Here is a 21,382-nt window from a genome sequence, read left to right as displayed (position 1 = left end):
ACATCTGCACTGAGACAAAAATTGTTCCCATTAAGTTACAATTAAAATCTTGATGAAATGTTTGAGATGCCAGAGTATACTGCATGTTTATATTTGTATCTATTATCACCCATTTGAACACTAAATACAGAGCCACATTTTACCGTTGAGCCTCTTTGTCCTTGCAGACTGGTTTACTGCCACAGTTAGAGCCAGCCAACAGATAAAGTCTAGACGCCTGTGAAAAGTTCAGTACAGGTCGCTGACTGAAAATGAAACCTGATCTCTCCAGCTTCTCTTTCGGCTGCTCTGCTCTGTTAACGCTGCCTTTCTGCCTCTGCTCATTTTTCACTCATAAATAGAAAATAAATGTTAAACTCTGAGCATGCACGAAGCTGAATGAGTGAATTATAGTTGTGCAACTGTAAAAAAAAAAAAAACCTTTTCGTGCCCCTTGGTCTTTTCCATATTTCGTCACATCTACAAACTTTGATGTATTTTGTTGGGGATTTATATCATAAAGCAACACAAAGAAGTTCAGAGCATTCAAGTTAAAGGAAATTGCTGCATGATATATATATTTTCTTACACATCAAAATGTAAAATAGTGCATACTCCATATATATGCGCACCTACATTTTACATTTTTACTTATTCATCGGTGCAAAATAACTCAATATGAGTCAGATTGGATGTAGAGCTGTATTAAATTTCTGTTTTCTAGTTCTGACACAAATTCCCAAATTGATTCAGGTCTGGACTTTGTCTTAGCTGGTTGTAATCCTGAAGGTATTTTTTTTTTAAATCTAAGCCATTGCATTGCAGCTTTGTCAGTATACTTTGGGTTGGGGTCATGAGAAGAGAAGCATCCATCCCTGGTCCCAGGCCTTTTGCAGGTTCCAACAACAGGTTATTTCCCAGCATTGCCCTTTATGCGCTATTTCACAATACAAGTCACTGTATCTGTTCAAACACGGTGGACTACAAGTTTGGTTTTATATGTTGATTTAATGCATGGCTGAATGTTTTTGGCCTAATGTGCAGTCCCAGATGTGGCTGACTGATATGATCTCTTGATTCCCCTGGAGATAGTGTCTGTATCACATCACCACCCCCCCACCACCACCCCTTCTGGTTACATCACTGCGTGGACGGCCCTAAGCTCATCAGCACACTCGAGCACACGCACTCTCATATGCAAGCTTGTGTTGACTTCCAGGCTCAAAAGGGTAGTAGTAAAGGGTTATAGACTATACTCTCAAGTCACATCTTTCTTTCTTTTTTTCAGTTGTGACTGTACATGAGAGAATTGCGCTTTACAAAGGAGAGAGACTCATCAGCAGTAAAAGCTGTGATTTGTTCCCTGTGCAACCTTGATTATTGCTGGTCTTGCTCTTTTGATCCCCGTTGGCATGACTTAGTGACTCTAGCACTGCTCCCTCTCTCTTGTGGAGAGATTAATAATTCCTTTCCTGTCTTTTATTTTCAGCAATTTTCTCGGCTTATCTACTGTCACACAGAAAGCACAAGGATCTAGCCATGATAAACATCCCTTCTCCTGCTGTGTTCCAGAGCCAGCAATATTTTTCTCCAGTCTCAAGTGTCCTTTGAATCATGGGAACAACACAGAAGCACTTGCACACTTGTTGCTTTCACAACTGGTTGTTCGTCTCATCTCTTCCCGTAACACAGAGAGAAATGCTGCTGTGGCAGCTGCCTTCAACATTTGGCAGGCTGCTGTTAGATAACTGCAAGGTTGCGCTTCTCTTTTATTGCCTCTTCTGTCTCCCTGTACTACGTGCCTCCAAATGTGTCACAGCCACACAGGTGCCAAAGGAAAAGGGATATTTATAACTCCCTAAGTCATATTAAGGCAACACGCCTGAAAGCACGCCTTTCATTAACTCTTTCCCTCCTTTCCAGATAGATATGTATGATATCTTCACTTCCTGGTGGAGGTGATTTGACACCCCTTGGAAGGAAGGTGATAACATGGAGAGTTTTCAGGTGTTTAAGTAAAAAGAGCAACACCGACTTTTGCAGATAGAATGGAAATACCTTTCATGCTAGAATACCAGGTCATGCCTGGATAGCAGGACACATGGTTCACATGTCTGAGTAGTGGCCATTTTTAGCTACTGGTGTCTGTCTCTGCTGGGCTGGACTGAGGGATTGTGCTGGCATCTGCATCAATGTAATAACAAGCAAAGGCCTTTATGAATGTTTCAGTTGCTCTATTTATGGGGTCCCGCTGTGGCTCTTGGAACGACTTGCAATGACGGATGGGCTGACTAGATGACTGCAGACTTTGAATGTGTTTGTGGGGTGACGTTTTTCTTTTTCAGTTTTTTTTTTGGCAGTCATTAAGTGTCTTCCTTCAGGAAGTCTTTAAATGGGCAGCATTAGTGAGTGTTTGGACATGTTAGAAATGTTTGTAAGCTGTTTAATGTTAAGGGGATTTTGATAAGCTCTTCACGGCGTTTGTTCTGTTTAAAAGAGGAAGTTGGCCGAGCTGTACATAACTGCTTCCTTCTTGGGCTGAAGTTAAGCTGCCAGGTAGTCACTCATGTATTCACAATTAATTTTTTCCTTTTACCCTTCAATACATTAGTAACTGGGACAATATTTGGAGTAAAAAAAAAATGTTTTAGAACACCTTTTTCCCCATTTTGTTAAAGATTTATTATTTTTTCTTTTATTTGACTTAATCTTTAGCAAACAAAAGATTAACCAGACGGCCTTTAACCTTCTGGCTAAAGGCGGTGTGTCTTTAACCAGTTCTTCCCTGGTCAGCCCTGGGTAGATTTGACTCCATTCATTAATCCTGTGCGGCTCCTCCATGTTTCTTGTAACCATTCAGGGGTGGTACAACATTCGAAATTAATTTTAACCCTGCTTGCCCAGTAAGAGTCCGACTTGCAGTGGAAAAGTTCTCCTGGATACTCCAAAAGTGAACCCATCCATTTTCTTACACCCTTATCCCATTGGGGTCGGGATGGGTGCTGGTGCCCATCTCCAGCTGTCAACAGGCGAGAGGCGGGATACACTCTAGACAGGTCGCCAGTCCATCGCAGGGCACAAAAGTGAACCACACCGACGTTTATCATACTGCATAGTGGAAATGATGCATAGCTGTCCAGACAGGTTTTTTTTTTTTTTGTTGTTGTCTTTTTGTCTCATTTTCATAGACACAAAATTTTGGGTTCTCTGTACCTGGAAACCCTAATCATTAAAGTGCAAATAATAATAATAAAAATGAAATGGCTAAAATAAAAGCTTAAAATATTTTGCCTTGTGAAAGGAATCTCTATAAAGTGACCGTTTAACTTTCTGAGATGACTGGCAAGAAATATTGCATTTTTACACAATATCAATTTCTTTTTTAGATATGCATACTAATCATGGATTGCATTTTAATCCTATCATTTATTTCAGTCATTAATTTCTATACATTTATCTGACCCAGTAGTTAAAAATACTGGTCTACAGGAAATTCACATCTTGCTCATGAGTATGTTTTAATTTGTCTATGTTCTTAAGGATAAAGCAGGGTTGTCAAACTCCAGTCCTCAAGGGCCGGTGTCCTGCAACTTTTAGATGTGCCTGTGCTGCACCTCACCTGAATAGAATAATCAGGTCATTAAGGCTCTGGAGAACCGAACTACACTAGGAGGAGGTAATTAAGCCATTTCATTCCAGCGTTTTGTACCTCTGACTTATCTAAAAACTGGAGGACAGCGGCCCTTGAGAACTGGAGTTTGACACTTGTGGGATAAAGCCTAGTAGTAGGTTTTTTTTCTCCTCATTTTCATATGACTTGTTAATTATCAGCTCGTACCATATGTCACTGTGGTTCTAGCTAGTTGAATGCAAACACATTTATAGAGAAAGTGGTTCTTTAGAAATCTTAGCACTTTGTTTTGAAATTTGTAAAACTTAACTAGTGGTTCCCTACATCAAGAACTTACTGTGGATCGGACTTTCTCAATACTTATTTAGTAACTTTGAGAGCCACTATTAGTTTTCAAAATTGCCATGCTTTTATTGCTAAGGACCTTGACCGCTTAAGATAAGACACAGACATCTGTAGTCTTGTATTTTGTTAGGCAAAGTTAGACATTCTAACATTGTGAAATAGACTAAAGTGAAAATCCTCCTAGCATATCCAAAGGGTGGCAAACTGGGTGCAGATGGCGCAAGGGAAGCTGAGGACAGTGACCTCCAGGGAAGTCTCTCTTTGTCTGTTCATCCATCTCTCTCTCTTTGTGTTGGTACAGAAATAGCTCTGTGGTCTCTGTTACTCAGTCTGTGAGTGGGAACCATGTGTTCTGTTGTGGGGTTTGGCAAAGGTCTCTATACACTGGACAATAGAGCACTGGGAGCTTCAACTATGCATTCCCTTGGCTGGGACTAGGGCAAGAGTTACTGCTCCCAGTGCCCCTTACCGTCACTTAAAAAAATGCATCGTCACTCCATTTGTGATACTTTCTCAAACTTGACATTCATTTCCATGCATATTGGATTAACCCATTTCCTCCCTTTTTTGCTCTCCTGTTCTCATGTTCCCTAGGGCCCTCTCCATGGATATAGACACAGACTATGAGCGGCCCAATGTGGAAACCATTAAATGTGTGGTGGTGGGGGACAATGCAGTAGGCAAGACCAGGCTAATCTGTGCCCGGGCCTGCAATGCCACACTCACACAGTATCAGCTGCTTGCCACCCACGTGCCAACCGTCTGGGCCATCGACCAGTACCGAGTATGCCAGGAGGTGGGCACACATACACACACACGCACTCGCGCACAAACACACACACAGAAACACACTTTGTAGAAAAGAAACCACAAATAGACAAACCCTTCTAGCATTTTCCTGCAACTAATTTTCTTTTTTTTTTTGCTACATAAAACATTTAACTTTAAATGCCACTGTACGTCATGTAGTTTAATCCCGGGGTTGTTCCTTTTAAAGCCAGATAACTAATTGTTCCTTTAATCCCACGGAAACACAAATCTTACAAATAAACGTAAAACGTTCAATCTGATTACAATGACATGTCTACATTGTAGGTGCTGGAGAGATCTCGGGATGTGGTGGATGAGGTCAGTGTGTCCCTGAGGCTTTGGGACACATTTGGGGATCATCACAAAGACAGGCGATTTGCCTACGGCAGGTGAGAGTGCACATGAACACCAAGCCTTAAGCTGTCCACCAGCCTGAACGTACTGACCTAATAACACATCTGATGCTGGATAACAAGGTTAATTACCTGGAAATATTTTAATGTAGCCAAGAGATACATAAGATAGAAATGTATCTTTGTTTTTTTTTAATATTGTTTTATATATTTATACAAGTTAGAAACGTCTGATTAGAATTTAACAAACTTTTCATAATCAAAAAATGATATACAAGCATGAAAGTAAATCTCAAAACAGAACATCACCAAATAGTTGTTTGATTTTAGTATAAAAATTTACATTCTATTTTCTCATATGCATTAAAAATGTGCATATTTCTATTTATTTGATAATGACATTGTGTAGACAAAAAAATAGAATATAGCAGAGGTTCAGTCAGAAAAGGATGTTAAATGGAAAACACAATTGTGGGAACCTTACATTTGAGTTCTGGGAATTTAATAAATTTTCATTTTCAGATTTTCAGTAATGTTCAAATTTATTGAAAAAACTACTTACATATTTGTTGTGTAATTCGACAGTTTTTTATCTTTTGCATTGGACGTCCCTTTCAAGCTGTTGCATCCTTCCTCCACAGGAAATGATTGGATGATCCCTGTACCCTCTTGTTAGTCGTTCTCTCGTCAAAGCTGCTTTATTGGCATGAAATGCAGAATGATTTATTGCTAAAATACAATCAGGAAATGCCACATATCACAGCAAAGTCTGTATGTTTTAACCACAAAACCTCCAAACATTAAAAAAAACTTGATAAAACACCTTGTATGACTTTTAACTTTCTTTAGTTGGTACACTGTAGAGAAAAAAATTGACCTTTTTCCAGAAAGTAACTTGGTTTTATTTAATTTAAGATATTTGTTCTTGCATACAGTTTCATATAATGGGTTCTTTCACCAATCAACACAAAGACCCCACAATTTTCCCATAAATTTAAGTAGGATGTAGTAAGGTTGTTTGGAGGGACTTTGCATAAGGTGTCACCTTGTTTCCCTTTATATAAAGGGTTTGTACGTGACAGACTTCATTTATGCTTTTGTCAGCCGCATGGAGGTTAGTTTAAGGTTCAAATTTTTACCCCTTTCTTGTGTTTACCCACTGTTTAAATGTCTGTACATTCGCCTGGGGATCTGCTACTGTTTGTGTGTGTGTGTGTATGTTTGTTTACGCGTGCTTGTGTGTGTGCACATCTATTCACCCTGTGAGCCTGGAGTCAGCTGATTAGAAACACAGTGCCAGCTCAGCTGGTTTTACCCCAGCATTAAAACAACATCAAGCATTCTTCCTTAACCATCGCCCTTTTTTGTTCCCATCTCTTGTCTCCCTGTTTATCTGAGCCAACATTGCAACTCCCTTTCCTGTGTGCTTACCATCCGTACTCCTTCATTAATAAGTCTAACCTCTCCATACGGTTGGTATGTAGCTGCTCTTTGACCCTCCTCACACCTGGCTAGGTTTTTGTTGACATAAAACTTAGAACATCACACCCACCGTCACATGTCTTGTTAGAAGGAGTTCAGGAAAACAAGTAGCTGCTGGAAAATAGATTAAGCCCAATGTAACTTGAGTCAGCCTCCTCCCCACCCATTTTTTTTTTTTTTGCAATTCATCATCGCAGCTAATTGTCTTACAATAAGGAGATTAAGATGGATCATTTTAGGCAAACCTGTTATAAACTTCTGCATTTAATCTTCTTAAAAACACACCTGATTTAGGTTTTTCACTTACAGAGAAAGTGATGAACAATAAATAAAGTTCAGCTGTTGTAGTTTATTTTTGTGGCATTTTTTGACTTACACAATTTACCTAAAGCTACAGTTGGCAGAGAGGCCACACATAATCTAAAAGATCTTATCGTATAAAGTTATTTGTCAATAAAAAGATGCAAAAACATCAAAAAAGGATAATATTGGAAATGTATCATGATATACTAACTAAAGGCAATCAACTGTCAAAAACATATGGAACATGAGTGCCAGACAAAGTAGACTGTATGCTGAAAATGTGGAATCTGTGAAATCTGTATTTCACAAATACAGATACAAATACAAATACAAATCTGTGAAATCTATATACAGTATGTATAATTGTGTGAGCTGCATCGTGTGCACCTGGCTAAGATGTAGTAATAATCCTTTGATAAAGTGCTAATGGGAGCTTGCTTGACTGTGTGTGCTCGCATTGTGATTTAATGGCCTGCTGTGTTATATTATGTCCTTGGGAGCTTTTCAGATATTATCTGAGAAATACAGAGGACTGTGGAATCAGAACAGCAAAGAATATCCCAGCTGATTACTTCTTAAGTCTACAGGGGCCATGTGAGCTTAGCAGTGGGACATCAGGTTCCTTTCATCTACGTGGTCAATCAGATTAATCTGTAAACTCTCTTCAAGAATTTTCCAAAATTGTTAAACAACAATAAAACCACATTTCTTCAACAGCACATCCTTTGTTGTCTCATTAAACACTCCATAACTCCTGACATGTAGGTATTTTGCCCAAGGAAATGAGGCATATTTTACTGTTTTATAATGTTGCTCTCAAGTTCAGTTGATGATTTACCTCACTTCCTCTGATAAGTACTGGATTCCTGGCAAATGTCAAAAACTGCAATATAGTCATATGATTGTCCTCAAGCCACAAATGATGATGAATGTAGCACAAGTTACATAAGTCTGAGTATTCTTTTGCTGCTGAGGCTAAAAGTCTTGTCCTATGCATGGTTGCAGAGGGTGAGGAGTTACAAATTGTTTTTTTTTTTTTGCCTTTTCACTAAGAGTTAATGATCCACCCTTGACATTACCTGGAAGTAGGCAGACATGCACCGTCTTGTGAGGATTAGAGATCTCCTGCTAAATGCGGTGATCTGCTGGCTCAGACAAATCTGGTGAATCTGTGTGAGAGTTTAAATCCAGAACTATTTTTAGATTCCTTTTTCTTGTTGCTTTCAAGAGCTTTTGGAGATTTACACAACAGAAAGAAAGAAAGAAAGAAAGAAAGAAAGAAAGAAAGAAAGAAAGAAAGAAAGAAAGAAAGAAAGAAAGAGGCTCAAGCCACACAAATAGTTGCGAGGTCTAGACTCCTCTTGTGAACCTCTCCACCATCCGCCACACACCTCCTAGCTCTCACATAAGCTTCCTGCTCCCTTGATGCCTTGCAGAAGCTGAACAAGCTTCCTCCTTATGCACTTTGCACAAGTTTTAATGCAAGCTGACATCATGTTGCATGAGTCAGCAGTAGCTCTTTTTTTTATTTCTTCCTTTTCTGTTCCCATATATCCATCAAAGCCCAAATGCCCTGTCTTGACTGACATTCCCTGACAGAGCACCTCAGCCCACCTTTGTCTCTGACGTCTGTTATTTTGTTCGTACATAAAAAGAAGTGTTTTCTCTCTCATCCTTCCCTGTAGATCTGATGTAGTGGTACTCTGCTTCTCTCTGGCTAATCCCAACTCCCTGCGCCATGTTCGCACCATGTGGTTTCCGGAGATCAAGCACTTTTGTCCCCGAACACCCATCATCCTGGTCGGCTGCCAGCTGGATCTGCGCTACGCTGACCTGGATGCAGTCAACCGTGCGAGACGACCGTTAGCAAAGTGAGATTCATTCCTCATTAAGCATTAACATTCTTTCTGAGACACAACCTGCAAGAATGTTGCTTTACTACCTTGCTTGCAAATTGTAAGATATGTCTTATGGTGCAAAAAAACTGGCTTGAAGGATTTAAGTGGGGCCTTTTTTCAAGTAACAAACCTGTTAAAAATTATACTTCTCCTTAAGTTTGAGATGATATACATTTGATGTATATTTGATGATGTATATTTTACAGGATAAATGTCACATTGTACGTAGGCTTGTCGCGATAAACGATAAATCAATTAATCGCACGATAAATTAAACCTATCAACCTCATTTTAATTATCTGCTTTATCGTCTCTTCCTGCCTTTTTTCTTTCTGTTGATGACACTGAATGGAAAAAAAAGGCTAAACTCCGGTGCTCTCCACTGACAAATCCCTTCCTCATTTCTTTTGTGTAATGTTCAGCGCACACTACACGAGTTGTCGGCCGATTGTCGGCCCATTTTCAAAACCAGACCACAAATTAGCCGACAGAAATCCTAGGTATAATGGTTCGATCGGGTTCGTCATGGCGTGTGGTGTCCAGCCACCTGGGCACAAAATAATGGCTACAAGTCCAGTTAACTAATTTTAAAATGAGGCATTAATCAATGCTTTACTAGAATATACCTGTGATGCATGTGGCTAGAGTCAGCGTAAAGTCTTGTCTTAATGAAAATCATTATAACCTATTTATGTCACGTTAACGAAGAACAGCTGAAAACTTACCGGGTTCATCAACTGCGGTAGCAATTTAGCTCCAACTCCTCTCCTTGTCATTTCTATATTCTTTGCACAAAGTATTGAATAAACATTAATGTTGTTTCCACATATCATCTCCAATGTCCGCTGGACTTCGGGTTGTGCCGTTTCAGCTGTTTGGGATTCCTCTCTGTAATTTCCCCTCAGAAAGCAGGAGGAGAATCCGCGCTTTCTGATTGGCTACCTGTCACATTGAGCGTTAAAGCTCCCAGTCGGGGAAAACCCCTCATTTAGATTGGAGCGGCCACGACGATCTACCGTAACACACCTGACACTACAGGATGATCGGTTACGAAATCATCAATGACAATATTAGATCGATCAACGATCCAAGACTGTCATAAGGGGAAAATAGGGGCAAAAAATTGTGTAGTATTAACTATTGTATTAGATAGTCGGATGTGCCCATCTTCTCTATTTAAATCTAGTGATTACTGAAGGCCAATACAGACTTCATAATMTGCACTCTTTTGGTTGAATGCAGTATTTATTTCCACTTTKGCTTTATGTTGTTYAGTTTTTATTCAAGTAMRTTTTTGTTAATGGAGACTGAGAATCCATTAACACTGGAACTGATTTAGTTTATCAGTTCCAGTGTTATGTGTTCTTTTGAAAATAAAGTGTATCTATCYATGGCAGGAAATTGCATGCATTATTAGTCATTTCCATTAAATCAGTGTCAAAAGGTCTTGAAACAATATGATCGTTTATCTAAATAATTTTTTAGACAATTAATCGTCCAGCAAAATTTATTATCGTGACAGGCCTAATTGCACGTTGAAATTGTATTAAATGATTTATCAATGAATGCAATTGATAAATTATATTAATTTATCAATTGTATCACAACACTTTTGAGACCTGGTGTAACACAAACAACAGGCAAGAAGCCAAATCATATACAAAGAATTGCCAGTGTAGGACCAATAGAGCTTAGTTGACATGATAAGAGAAGAATATCAACAGTCCAAAAGTTGTTGGAAATACAGCCACCCATAAAAACTGCTATTACATCACTGTATTGACATCACTCAGTGGTTTTGTTTCAGAAGTGAGGTGTACGCTCCATGTAGCTTGCTTATCTTTGCATGAATGGTTGTTGTTGTTGTTAATATATAATCTTGCCCTACCTGCTGATTGAACGTTTTCCTGTTTGACTCACAGGCCCATCAAACCAACAGACATCCTCCCTCCAGAGAGAGGCCACGAGGTGGCAAAAGAACTTGGGATTCCTTACTATGAGACGAGCATTGTCGCCCAGTTTGGAGTCAAAGATGTGTTTGACAACGCCATCCGTGCAGCCCTCATTTCCCGTCGGCACCTGCAATTCTGGAAGTCCCACCTGAAAAAGGTCCAGAGACCCCTTCTGCAGGCCCCCTTCCTACCTCCTCGACCACCACGCCCCATAGTGGGCATCCCCGACCCACCGGCCACAGACGGCGAAGGCCCTGACTCCCTTTTCTGTCATCCTCTTTGCGCAGATGTTCTTTTCTTTTTGCAAGGGGGCTCCACTCGTGTCTTTGCTCACAAAGTTTACCTGGCTACGTCCTGCTCCAAGTTCTACGACCTTTTCACGCTTGATCTTGGTGGGTCGAGTTTTGGGGCAATGGGAGAGGAACAGGAGGGCAAGGAAAACACAGAGAGTGGGGAGGAAGATGAGCAGAGCAGAAGAGGAGCCAAAGAGCAAGCTGGACGCACCAAGAGTCTGGACATTGATAAAGATGGAATAGATGGAGGAGTGCGGGGCCTGAACCGACCTCAGCTTCTCCAGCAGGGGTCTTTGAGGACTTCCCAGAGTGATAATGCACTCCCCTCTCGAGCCCAGTACTCGATGGGAGCAATGGGGACAGGTCGACCCCTCTCTGGATGGGGAAGGGGGTTTCTCAGTGTGTGTCTGGAGCATGTTGATGATCCCATGACTGGACGGCCTCGTCTGATGACTGTGGTTGCTATGGATTCACTTATTCAGGAGGAACCATTTAAGGTTATTATAAATTGTTTACATTACTAGTGGTTAATAAAGGTTAATGCATGATTTAGCTAAAATAAGTAATTTTTCACATAGGGTTAGTTTAATAACTTTTTTCCATTTTTGTCATGAAATGAAATGAAATCATTGTTTGAACTCTGCACTTTGTATTCACTTGGCTTATCTCTGTCTGATAGAAATTTTGTTTTGTTTTTTACTGGGAAAACCTAGCTAGGACAAAACTAGCAAAAACGGAAGAAATGTATGTTTTTTTTTTTAAACAAGACTTTCTCTGAATGCTCTGCACTGTGCATTAAATGCTCTTTAAGTTTTCGGTGTGTTTGACCTCTGGGTTTGCTGCATTTCTAGGCAGTGCTTCAGTACCTCTACACAGGCAGCCTGGACGAGAGTCGAGGCGATCTGATGCAGGTGGCCACCATTGCAGAGCTGCTTGAGGTGTTCGACCTTCGGATGATGGTGGCCAACGTTTTGAACAGAGAGAGTTTCATGAACCAGGAGATCACAAAGGCCTTCCACGTCCGCAGAGCCAATCGAATCAAAGAGTGCCTCAATAAAGGGACTTTTGCTGGTAAACCACGTCAGCCACTCAATGCTGCCATTGTTTTTGTGTAGCATTTATCATTCTAGATGTGATGCCCCCCACATTGCATCTGTCTCTTTCACTGATTCCTTCATAATCATCATTTGACTTGATGACTGAGTGTTGTGTCAGTCTGCTTATCTTGTGTTCACTCTACCCCATACACTGTCTTATTTGTTTTGCGTTGTGTCCCCTTTTAGTGTCGTCTTTGCCTTTTCTGAACAAAACTTGACTTTTGTCCCTCTGTGCTGTCATTGTTCTTTCTCTGATCATAGTTATCATTGTTCCCATAAAACTCATATGAGTTTTGATTAAATTAATAAGAATGTAACAGATTTTTCGGGACAACACAGCCCTCTCTTTACCAGACTTCTTCAGTGTTCTGCATAACCCACTATCCTGCGTTTGCTTTCCTTCCCATACAATGAGTGGAGAGCTGTTGCGTCTCCCTGTCAATTTATCTTTCTGTCTGTCTACCTGTGTCCATGTCTCTCTGTGTGTCTGTCTGGTCCTCTTGCTGCCTGTGTGCGCGTGTCTGGACGTCCGCCTCGTCTGTCTTTTCCTTTCTGTAGTTTGGGCTTCTGTGGCATTCCACGAGATGAACGCTCTTTTCCCACCCCGGTTTCAGATGTTGTGTTCCGGCTGGATGACGGCTGCCTCCCGGCCCACAAGCCGCTGCTCATATCCAGCTGTGACTGGATGGCCGCCATGTTCCGTGGCTCCTTTATGGAAAGCTACATCGAAGAGGTGAGCCCATACAGATGAAGAGCCCATACAGACGTTGGAGATATGAGTACTTTCAGTTTTGGAATGGAATGTAACTAGATGTCTCAATCCTAAATTCTGAAAAATTGACAAAACGGGAAAGAAAAGCTCCTATTGACATTATGTTACCCTGAAGAACCAATGAAAAATTTAAATCAATTAAACTTATCTAAAACATAAACCTTAGACCTATTCAGCAAATAGGAAATAATTAGTACCCTCTATGTAGCTTCAGTCAATAACAAGGTAAATCAAAATATAACTCCCTGTGAGGGCCTTTTAAAACCTATTCTGGTAATTATTTATTACCAGATTATTGTTACAGATGGATAAATAAGAGCTTCACAAAACTTCTTTCACTCATGGAAAAGGTTGCTGCAGTAGAAACGTGCCTTAGCTCACACAGAAGTGTAGTACACAGCTTGCAACATCTGATAACATGTGGTAAAGGTTAAGGGGTTATTGGGATTAGGTTAATATTTTTGATTACCTAAACCACACATATGGTTCTCTATCAGATTGACCTACTAATCTTTGTTTCACTCCTGGGTGGTGTTAAAGGTCTGCAAATAACCACATCTCTCGATGACTTAGACACGTAATGTCCAGAGATAAGAACTTATGAGTAAATGCATTTACACACAATTGACTGCTTTGGTTAGTCTTTGTCTGACAAAAGACTTCAGATTTTTATTTTTATTTTTTACCTTAAATTAAACTGAGGCGCATGCCTTTGTGAAAATCTGTTTCACCAGGGTGAGAAAACTACTTGATTCACACATATAAAAACGTGCATAGAAGTATTTCCGACTTCCTGTTTCTATTCTCAGAAGGTATCTTTACCTGAATAAAAACCACAGACAAATTGGTGTCGTGGGCTTTGTTTTTATGTGGTGGTCTGAGAGCTTAATGTTGTTTATGTTTGCTGTTTTCTGTGTGAAGTGTCCATATTGCTGAGTTGTCATAGATTAGCTGTATTTAGAAACATTGAGAAAATTACACAAAGGCTACAGAACAATGATAGCTTAAATAGGCTGTTTCTCTTAATACGTCTTTGTTGGAGAAGAGTACCTTCACTGACACCAGTATTTCTCAGGATTTGTTACCTTATGTGTGCTGAGGCACAGCTTCTGGTAAGGCATGTGTGCCTGACCTGACGTAACCTCAAAGGAAGTTGAGGTCTGTCTTTAAGTTGAACTTCTTTCGATTGTGTTTCGCAATAAGATCTCACAGTCTCTTTTCAAAGACTGCCAGTTCAGGTTACAGGGATTCATGTGTTCAGAATAGCTGCAAATAAATTTCAAACACTTTTGAATAATTTTGTTAAAGTTTACAATTATAATGGAAACCATATAAAAAAATCTGCTTAATAATAAGTAAATTATATATGTGTAATTTTAGTTATGCATTTTACTTTCTGGAGTTATGGACTTTACTGTTGAGCAAATTATGATTTAATGTTAAGATGATTGTTAATAATATTAGCAATACTAATGTTTTAGAGAGGCCCTGTCAGAGTCTTGTCTTGAGTCTGATAGAGAATCTGCAGAGGAAGTTAAGCTTATTGTGATTGGAAGGAAGCCTTGAAACGTCACAGACTTGAAGACCAAAGATAAATATGCAAAATGTCAATGGAAACATGCAAACAGCTGGTTAGGAATAAAAAAACATGTCAGAATGCCAGAAATAATTTTCAATTTGCAGAATATTTGTTGACATGCAACCGTTTAAACTAGTATGAAGACAAAAACAGACAATTTTTTTCCGTGGACCTTCTTAGTTGAATTAAATTCCGTTTAAATGTAAACTTAAAAGGAGCATACATAATTTATTACTTTAGAGGTTAATGTTATAGTCTATTTGCCGTTACTTATGTTGTGATGCTAAAAACATAATCTTTGAAATCAGAACGAGGCTGCCCACAAAACTTTATACATCAGTATCAGGCAGCAGTTAGCAATTAGAATGCATCCTGTTTGAGTCTTCTCTGTTGAAGCTTTAAACCACAAAGAAGATATTTTTAAAAATAGAAACAGAAGTTTAAGACATGGCTACACAGTGCAGTTTCTCAACCCAGACACTCAAAATAACTGTTTTCAGTGCTGTACAAAAGGGGGTCAATGTGTTGCGAATATGTTGTCATATGAGTAACTAGAAATGGCCAAAGCTTCATGAACTGAACCCTTCATAGTCATCCTCAAAACCCCAAATTAAAACAATCTTCTTTTAAATGATAAATCAGCTGTTTGTCTCTTTGCTTAAACTACAAACTAATTAATGTGCTTTTCATTGGAAAGTGCGTGGCGTTCATATTATTTGGTCGACACATTTAAACTTACAAATACGGATGTATGTCACAGTTTTAGCAAGTTCATTAGGTCAGTAGCTGAAGCTGTAAAAACACTGCAATCTTTACAGTCAAAGCAAGCCTGTAACATCTGCTTTGACTCATCAGTCCACTTCCTTAAAGTCCTAACAACAGACAAAGGTTTTCAGCTTTTGCCTGTAGATTACAATGAGATGAAGTAGATAGTGATCGGAGAATCCTAAACCTGCGTGAGGAACTGCACAGTTTGCTGCTTTGAAGACTTTGTAGCAGCGGTTCAGTGTGTTCGTCTCTCTTGGGTAGTTCATTTGAGAGGTTTGTGCTATTAAAATCCCCAAGAACAATAATGAGAGTCAGCCAAGTATCAAGGCAGCCATCAGCAGAGTCATCGTGTCGGTTATTATCACATTTATTTCTTTGTTTGTTCACATCATTTGACCTGATTTTTTAGTTGTTGTTTTGTTAATTTGCATCTGTAGGTCATCACAGATGTTTGTCTGACGGATGCGTATTAACATGTAACACTTTTGCGCTTTAGTCTTACCATGAATGTTTTTAAATTTAGCATCCAGTAAACTAATAATGGTGGAATTCTGAGAACAAAACACAATTTGTATAGATTACAGCTCGTATTCGTATATGTCACTACGTCTGAGTCCAATCATTAATGCATCCGGTTGCTTAGCTAGAGCTTTAAACTATAGAGACTACCTTTCTCTGGGACGAGAGACCGCACCATGCTGGCATTTCTTAATTGTTTATGAGAGTGGAGACTGTAAAGTGACCGAGTGGGTAGACTCACTGGGGGGGGTCATAATGGTTCACCTTCCTTCCGTTTTCTGGGGCTATCGCTTCATTAGCTGCTGATGAATTTGTTACATGTAATGAAACTGTGACAATAGATCCTTTTCAGAGGAGCGTATAGTATATAATGAGCAAAAATGCACCACAAGGACTGAGAACCATTATGACCTTTTTTTTGCAGCACTTCATATTTTCTATTTATTGCATTGTATTTGCGTTGCACGCAAATACAATGCATTAATGTACAGAATTTTACAGTTGACCCCCATCTTCTCTTGCTGCTATTGCATTATAGGTATCGATTCCTAACACCAGTACAGCATGTATGCGTGGAGTGCTTGAGTTCCTGTACTGTGGTCTCCTGACACCGTGTCCTGGATTGGAGCCCATGGAACTAATAGTTCTGGCCAACCGTCTGTGTTTGCCACGACTCGTTGCCCTCACTGGTAAGTATTACTGTGTGGGGTGCTGTAAACACAGCGGAGTCTAAACTTCACTCTCTTCTTTGTTCCCTACCAACTGGATGCAACTGAACATTGTTTTATTGTTAAGATTCACATTTGTAGACCTTAATTTTATAACTTTTAAGAATAATGAAAACCTTTACCTCTATGTAGTTTAAAACAAAGGATTACAGAATTACTTGTCAGTGGTGCATGCAACTAGAAAATACTTTATTCTCTTTAATTTTTTCCCTCTTCAGAGCAGCATGCTGTGGATGAGCTACTGCAACTGGCAGTGAAAGGAGTGGACATTGATGGACAGGTGCTAGCTTACCTTGAAGTTTCACAGGTGTGTTTTGACTTAAAAGTGCATTTATGTAGACAATAGTTTGCGGTCATGTATTTAACCAGTTTGTATTCATTTCATACAGACATACATTAGTTTTTTTATTTCTTTTGAGCAGTAATACTTTCTCTTTTTTTTCTTGTCACAGTTCCACAATGCCAAACAGCTTTCTGCTTGGTGTCTTCATCACATCTGCACTAATTATAATAGCATCTGCCGCAAGTTTCCCAAAGACATGAAGGCTATGTCTCCAGGTACGTTGCAGTCAACTTGCCCTCCTGTCCCTGGTTGCCTTCCTCTCTAAAGTCCATTTCATTACCGCTATGTCATTCTGCTATTTTAGTTTCAACCAAAATGTAGAATGCAATTTCTCTACATTTGGGAATTTCATTAGCCTGTTACCTTAAATCAGTAGCAAATGATATTTGCACCAACAGCATTTTTTTGAGGACAAATTTGCATTCTTTCTCACAGAAAACCAGAGGCACTTTGAGAAGCAGCGTTGGCCTCCCGTATGGTTCTTGAAGGAGGAAGACCGCTACCTGCGTTCTCAAAAGGAGCGTGAACGCGAGGAAGAGATCCTGCGCAAGCAGCACACCAAACGGGGCTGGTGCTTCTGGAGACACCCGTCTTCCTCTCCACACATCTCCTAAGGGGTTTTCCACGTCTAGCTCTTGGATCTTCCCCTCGGCGGACGCTAACCCACGGATTGGCAAAGACAAAGGAGAATGGTTGTGATCCCTCTATCTGTGGAGAAATAACTTTCAGTGCTAATATTCCTGAATGTCTGCATGCTCGGGAGGAGTGTATGTGCCTCTTGGTGGCAGTGGGTCACCACATGACTGTGTTTTGGTGGTGGGACGGATTGGGACTCGACAGAAAGGGGTATTTGCATGAATGTGCGAGTGTATGTATGGATTATAGTGATGCTTCCAAGTTGAGATGCAGTGATCTCTAAAAGGACAACGGCGGTGCAGAGCAACCCTTCCTTCTGTACGTAAATGCTTTTTCTCCCTCTACCAGCACCCGATTGCCTTGGAGTGTTGGGAACTGGAAGCAAGGGCTCTCTTTTCTCTCTGTTTTCTCAGTCTTCAACCTTCACATCGACCTTAATAACTTTTACACATTTGACACTGCAGCTCCCTTTGGCGAGTGGGGGAGTCTACGTTTGCCTTCACCTCTTATACAGACTGTTTGCTAGCACACGCAGATGCATCTCCACATTTCACCCTTGTGAAACCAGCAGTAGATGCAGGAACTAACACTGACAATTAGCTCTTTATTACTTATCTTTTAATCACTTAATGTGCATTTTGGGGCCATTTGGGAGGCTATTATAAGTAGGGTAAAAGAGCAGAAACCTCAGACAAAGTCAGAAATCACCACTGCAACCACTAATGCAATCGTTCTGTTGTATTCTCAACTAGATAAAGTTGGGAAAATAGACATAAATTATCTACCAGTCAGTCCTCATATCTCTTTTGTCATGTAACCCTGCACACCATCTTTCTGCACTCAACACTTATTTTCAAAATGTTCATGGAGACTGACATGGAGCCACTCTATAGCACTGACGTTTTTTTTTTTTTTTTTTTTTTTTTTAAAGGGCTAGCCTTACTTAATACCTCTGTCGTGAAGGGGAAATTTAATACAGCATTAAATGTCCTCGGCCACTAAGGTGCATTGAACCATTGGAGCAAGCCTTTACACCCGTACACCACCAGGGGTCGCACTGCTCAGGGTCCCATCACTTCCGTAGTAGGTGTTTTATTATAATTATCAAATATATTAATTTCTCCTTGCAGAGTGTTACAAAAGTACACACTACTAGTTCACTAGTGGATTTAAAATAATGGATACTTAAAAGGGTTTTCAGCTGATTCTGAATACCAAAGGTGTAGTTCTTCCTTCTCCCTTTATTTTTGTTTATTTACATTTTCTAACTTGGGAGGGGCTGTAGTAGAAAGTAGGACAAGTTTTAGAAGCAGAAGGCAGTATTAGATGCTTGTTACAAGTGGAGCCGGCCCAATGGGTAAGCAAACTAACCCGCTTAAAACTTCTTATTTATGATGACTTTTGAAATTGGCAGGTCAGACCTAAAAAAAACCCAACAAAGTTTAAATGGCCCAGAAAAAAACTAGATATGTGCAACTCTAGTTATGTTAACAATCTTAATTCAACTTCAGCATTCTTTACTTATTTGCATTTAATATTTTTGCAAATAAATCTGGATAATTATCTGCCATTACTCAGCGACTACTTGTGAGAACAACCTTTAAAGGGAAACACCCACCCTACCCAATGGGCTGGCTCTGGTTGTAAGGACTAAAGATGGTCCATTTAAAACATTGCCTTCTGTTCTCTGCTAGGATTAAACATTGGTGCTGAAAACAGTGTCCACATGAACATAGAGACACACATAGTTTAGAGGACTGTCTGATGGTTTATTTGTGCAGAACTTACAGAAACTTTAGAATAGTTTTTAAATTTTATGAACTTGATTTTGTTTTTTTTCTATTCACAGAGTCTGTAAAAAGCTGATAAAAGATTTTAGAGGTTGAGGTTTGCTCTAAATACTGGGATGTCTTTTGCTGCTTTTATATTCTAAACCAATGTGACGTATTCCTTCTTTCTAGCTAACACATAAATAGGGCATTTCTTTAGATTCATTTTTGTTGTTGTTTCACCAGTTTGAGCAAATAGGGTTTTCTCATTTAGGGTGCTAATTTCTTTGGGCTTTCATTTGAATGTGGAAAGACAAAAAAAAAAAGTTGCAGCTGTGAGTTTTTATTAGCACGTTTTCTATTTGTGGGTTTGCGCCCCACAGCTTTATCCAGGCAAACTCTCTGAGATGGGTAGATTGTATGAGGCATGTGGTACATTATGCTGTTGTTCCACAGGAGGTGTGCAAAGCAATTTTCAACTACCAGAATAGAAGTCGCATAGGCTCTCACTTGGCCCAAGTGAGAATTGAGCTGATTTAGTGTGAGAATGAGGAAACTGAGTAAAAGTGAGCAAGCCTCAGTCAGCGTCAGTCTCTTTCCACACGCCGTGGAATGAGTCCGTCAACTTTTGAAGTTACACCACTGCAGTTCTGTAGGAATTAAAAAAAAAAAAAAAAGGAATTTTGTTTCCCCACAGAATCACTAAACAGATCTTGTGTCCCTGTGCCTTATGATCCAATCTGCAGGCTGGTTCTGCAGTAACTGGCATGGTGGTGGTAGGATTCAATGATAAATGTCAGAACTGTAAAATGTTTTTTTTTTGTTTTGTTTTTATGGGCTCTCTGCCACTATCTTTTTGAAATTTGAGGGAGAGAAATTTTAAGCCAGCCTGAGCCTTGCAAATCTGTGGGTATGATATTTATGCAGATAAATGATTTTTTTATTTCTTCAAACAGCGATTTGAGACAAGGTTTTTCTAATGAAATGGCTTAACACTAGATATACAGCGTCCTCCACAATTATTGGCACCCCTGGTAAAGATCAGTTCAAGATCCTTTTACAGACCCTCAGAAAAAATTAGAAGGTAGGATTTACGAAAAAAAAATTATTGTTTTCAAATTTCTTATACATGTAATTATTCACACTGTGGTATTTTTTTGTCCTTATTAATTCAGTTTACTTATATTCACTATTTTGTAGTGAGAGATTATGTTACATCAATTAATGAAGTCTTTTTGATGCGGAGGTACCAAAACTTGAGTAGGATGCTGTTCCAGTTATGTTTCTTTATAAACCAAGTGATTAAAAGGTAGCCAGTTAACATGGATGCTTGACTCCTGCAGTATAACTTCTAAACCACTGACTGTGAGAAGCTAAAGCTTTGCAAAATGCACCGGCGGGCCTGTGCACTGGGTGGGTGCAACATCATGTGGAGTGCAATGAACTTGCATGACGTCCAGACTTTGTTTAAAATGCAATTTGTGTTCTATGTGTTTCTGTAGTTAGCATGAATTTCTCTTTTAAATAAGATAGTTCCTAAACCATCTTATTTGATTGTAGCATGAAATTTCCACTTAAGTTATCAACATTTTATTTAAAGGTTGCGCTCCGAGAAGCTGAATAACAGTTAGTGTCTTGAATGTCTTTTTGGCACTGAACCCTATCAAGGTTCTTGTCTTTGTAAGTGATTTTATTCACATGTCTGACAACTCAATGTAGCATTAGAGGATTTAGCATTTGCATTTTTTAGGGTATAATGTGAGGAGATCAAAAGACATGAGTTTGAAATCTAATTTAGAAGATCTGTTTGATGCCACAGACGTCCCCTTGTTATGCTGTTACTATTAACGTGATGAAATAAGGTTGATCTTGTGATTTAAAAAGAAAATATTTGATAGTTTGGGTATTAAAGTGAATAAGTATACACAAAGCATTTCATGTTTCTAAACAACTTGCATGCATAGGTGAAGGAAATGTGCAAAGTAAAAGCTTCTTCCTAGGTGACAGATATGTAGACGTTTGATTTTCTGAAACTTTTGTTATTGGGGCTTTAATTGCAGTTACTAAATACCTTGATTAAAGATGTGGGATTTTTTATTGTATACAAAAAAAAATGATGCCAACA

General features: G+C 39.4%; 1 protein-coding gene across 4 annotated transcripts in view; it reads left to right on the top strand.

The window, feature by feature from the left end:
- Positions 1-19,950, top strand: part of rhobtb4 (Rho related BTB domain containing 4) — a 43,955-nt gene extending 24,005 nt beyond the window's left edge. For all 4 annotated transcript variants that reach the window (XM_008418911.2, XM_008418909.2, XM_008418908.2 and 1 more), the window contains 10 exons: positions 4,550-4,751; positions 5,051-5,154; positions 8,589-8,774; positions 10,724-11,543; positions 11,898-12,117; positions 12,758-12,876; positions 16,320-16,470; positions 16,728-16,816; positions 16,962-17,067; positions 17,288-19,950. In XM_008418911.2, coding sequence (XP_008417133.1) covers positions 4,560-4,751; positions 5,051-5,154; positions 8,589-8,774; positions 10,724-11,543; positions 11,898-12,117; positions 12,758-12,876; positions 16,320-16,470; positions 16,728-16,816; positions 16,962-17,067; positions 17,288-17,466 — 2,166 coding nt within the window. In that variant the 5' untranslated portion in view covers positions 4,550-4,559 and the 3' untranslated portion in view covers positions 17,467-19,950. The remainder of the gene's footprint in view (positions 1-4,549; positions 4,752-5,050; positions 5,155-8,588; positions 8,775-10,723; positions 11,544-11,897; positions 12,118-12,757; positions 12,877-16,319; positions 16,471-16,727; positions 16,817-16,961; positions 17,068-17,287) is intronic.
- Positions 19,951-21,382: the final 1,432 nt, after the last annotated feature.

This window comes from Poecilia reticulata, linkage group LG9 (assembly GCF_000633615.1).
Source record: "Poecilia reticulata strain Guanapo linkage group LG9, Guppy_female_1.0+MT, whole genome shotgun sequence".
Taxonomy (NCBI): Eukaryota; Metazoa; Chordata; class Actinopteri; order Cyprinodontiformes; family Poeciliidae; genus Poecilia; species Poecilia reticulata.
This window is presented reverse-complemented; position numbering and strand designations above follow the sequence as displayed.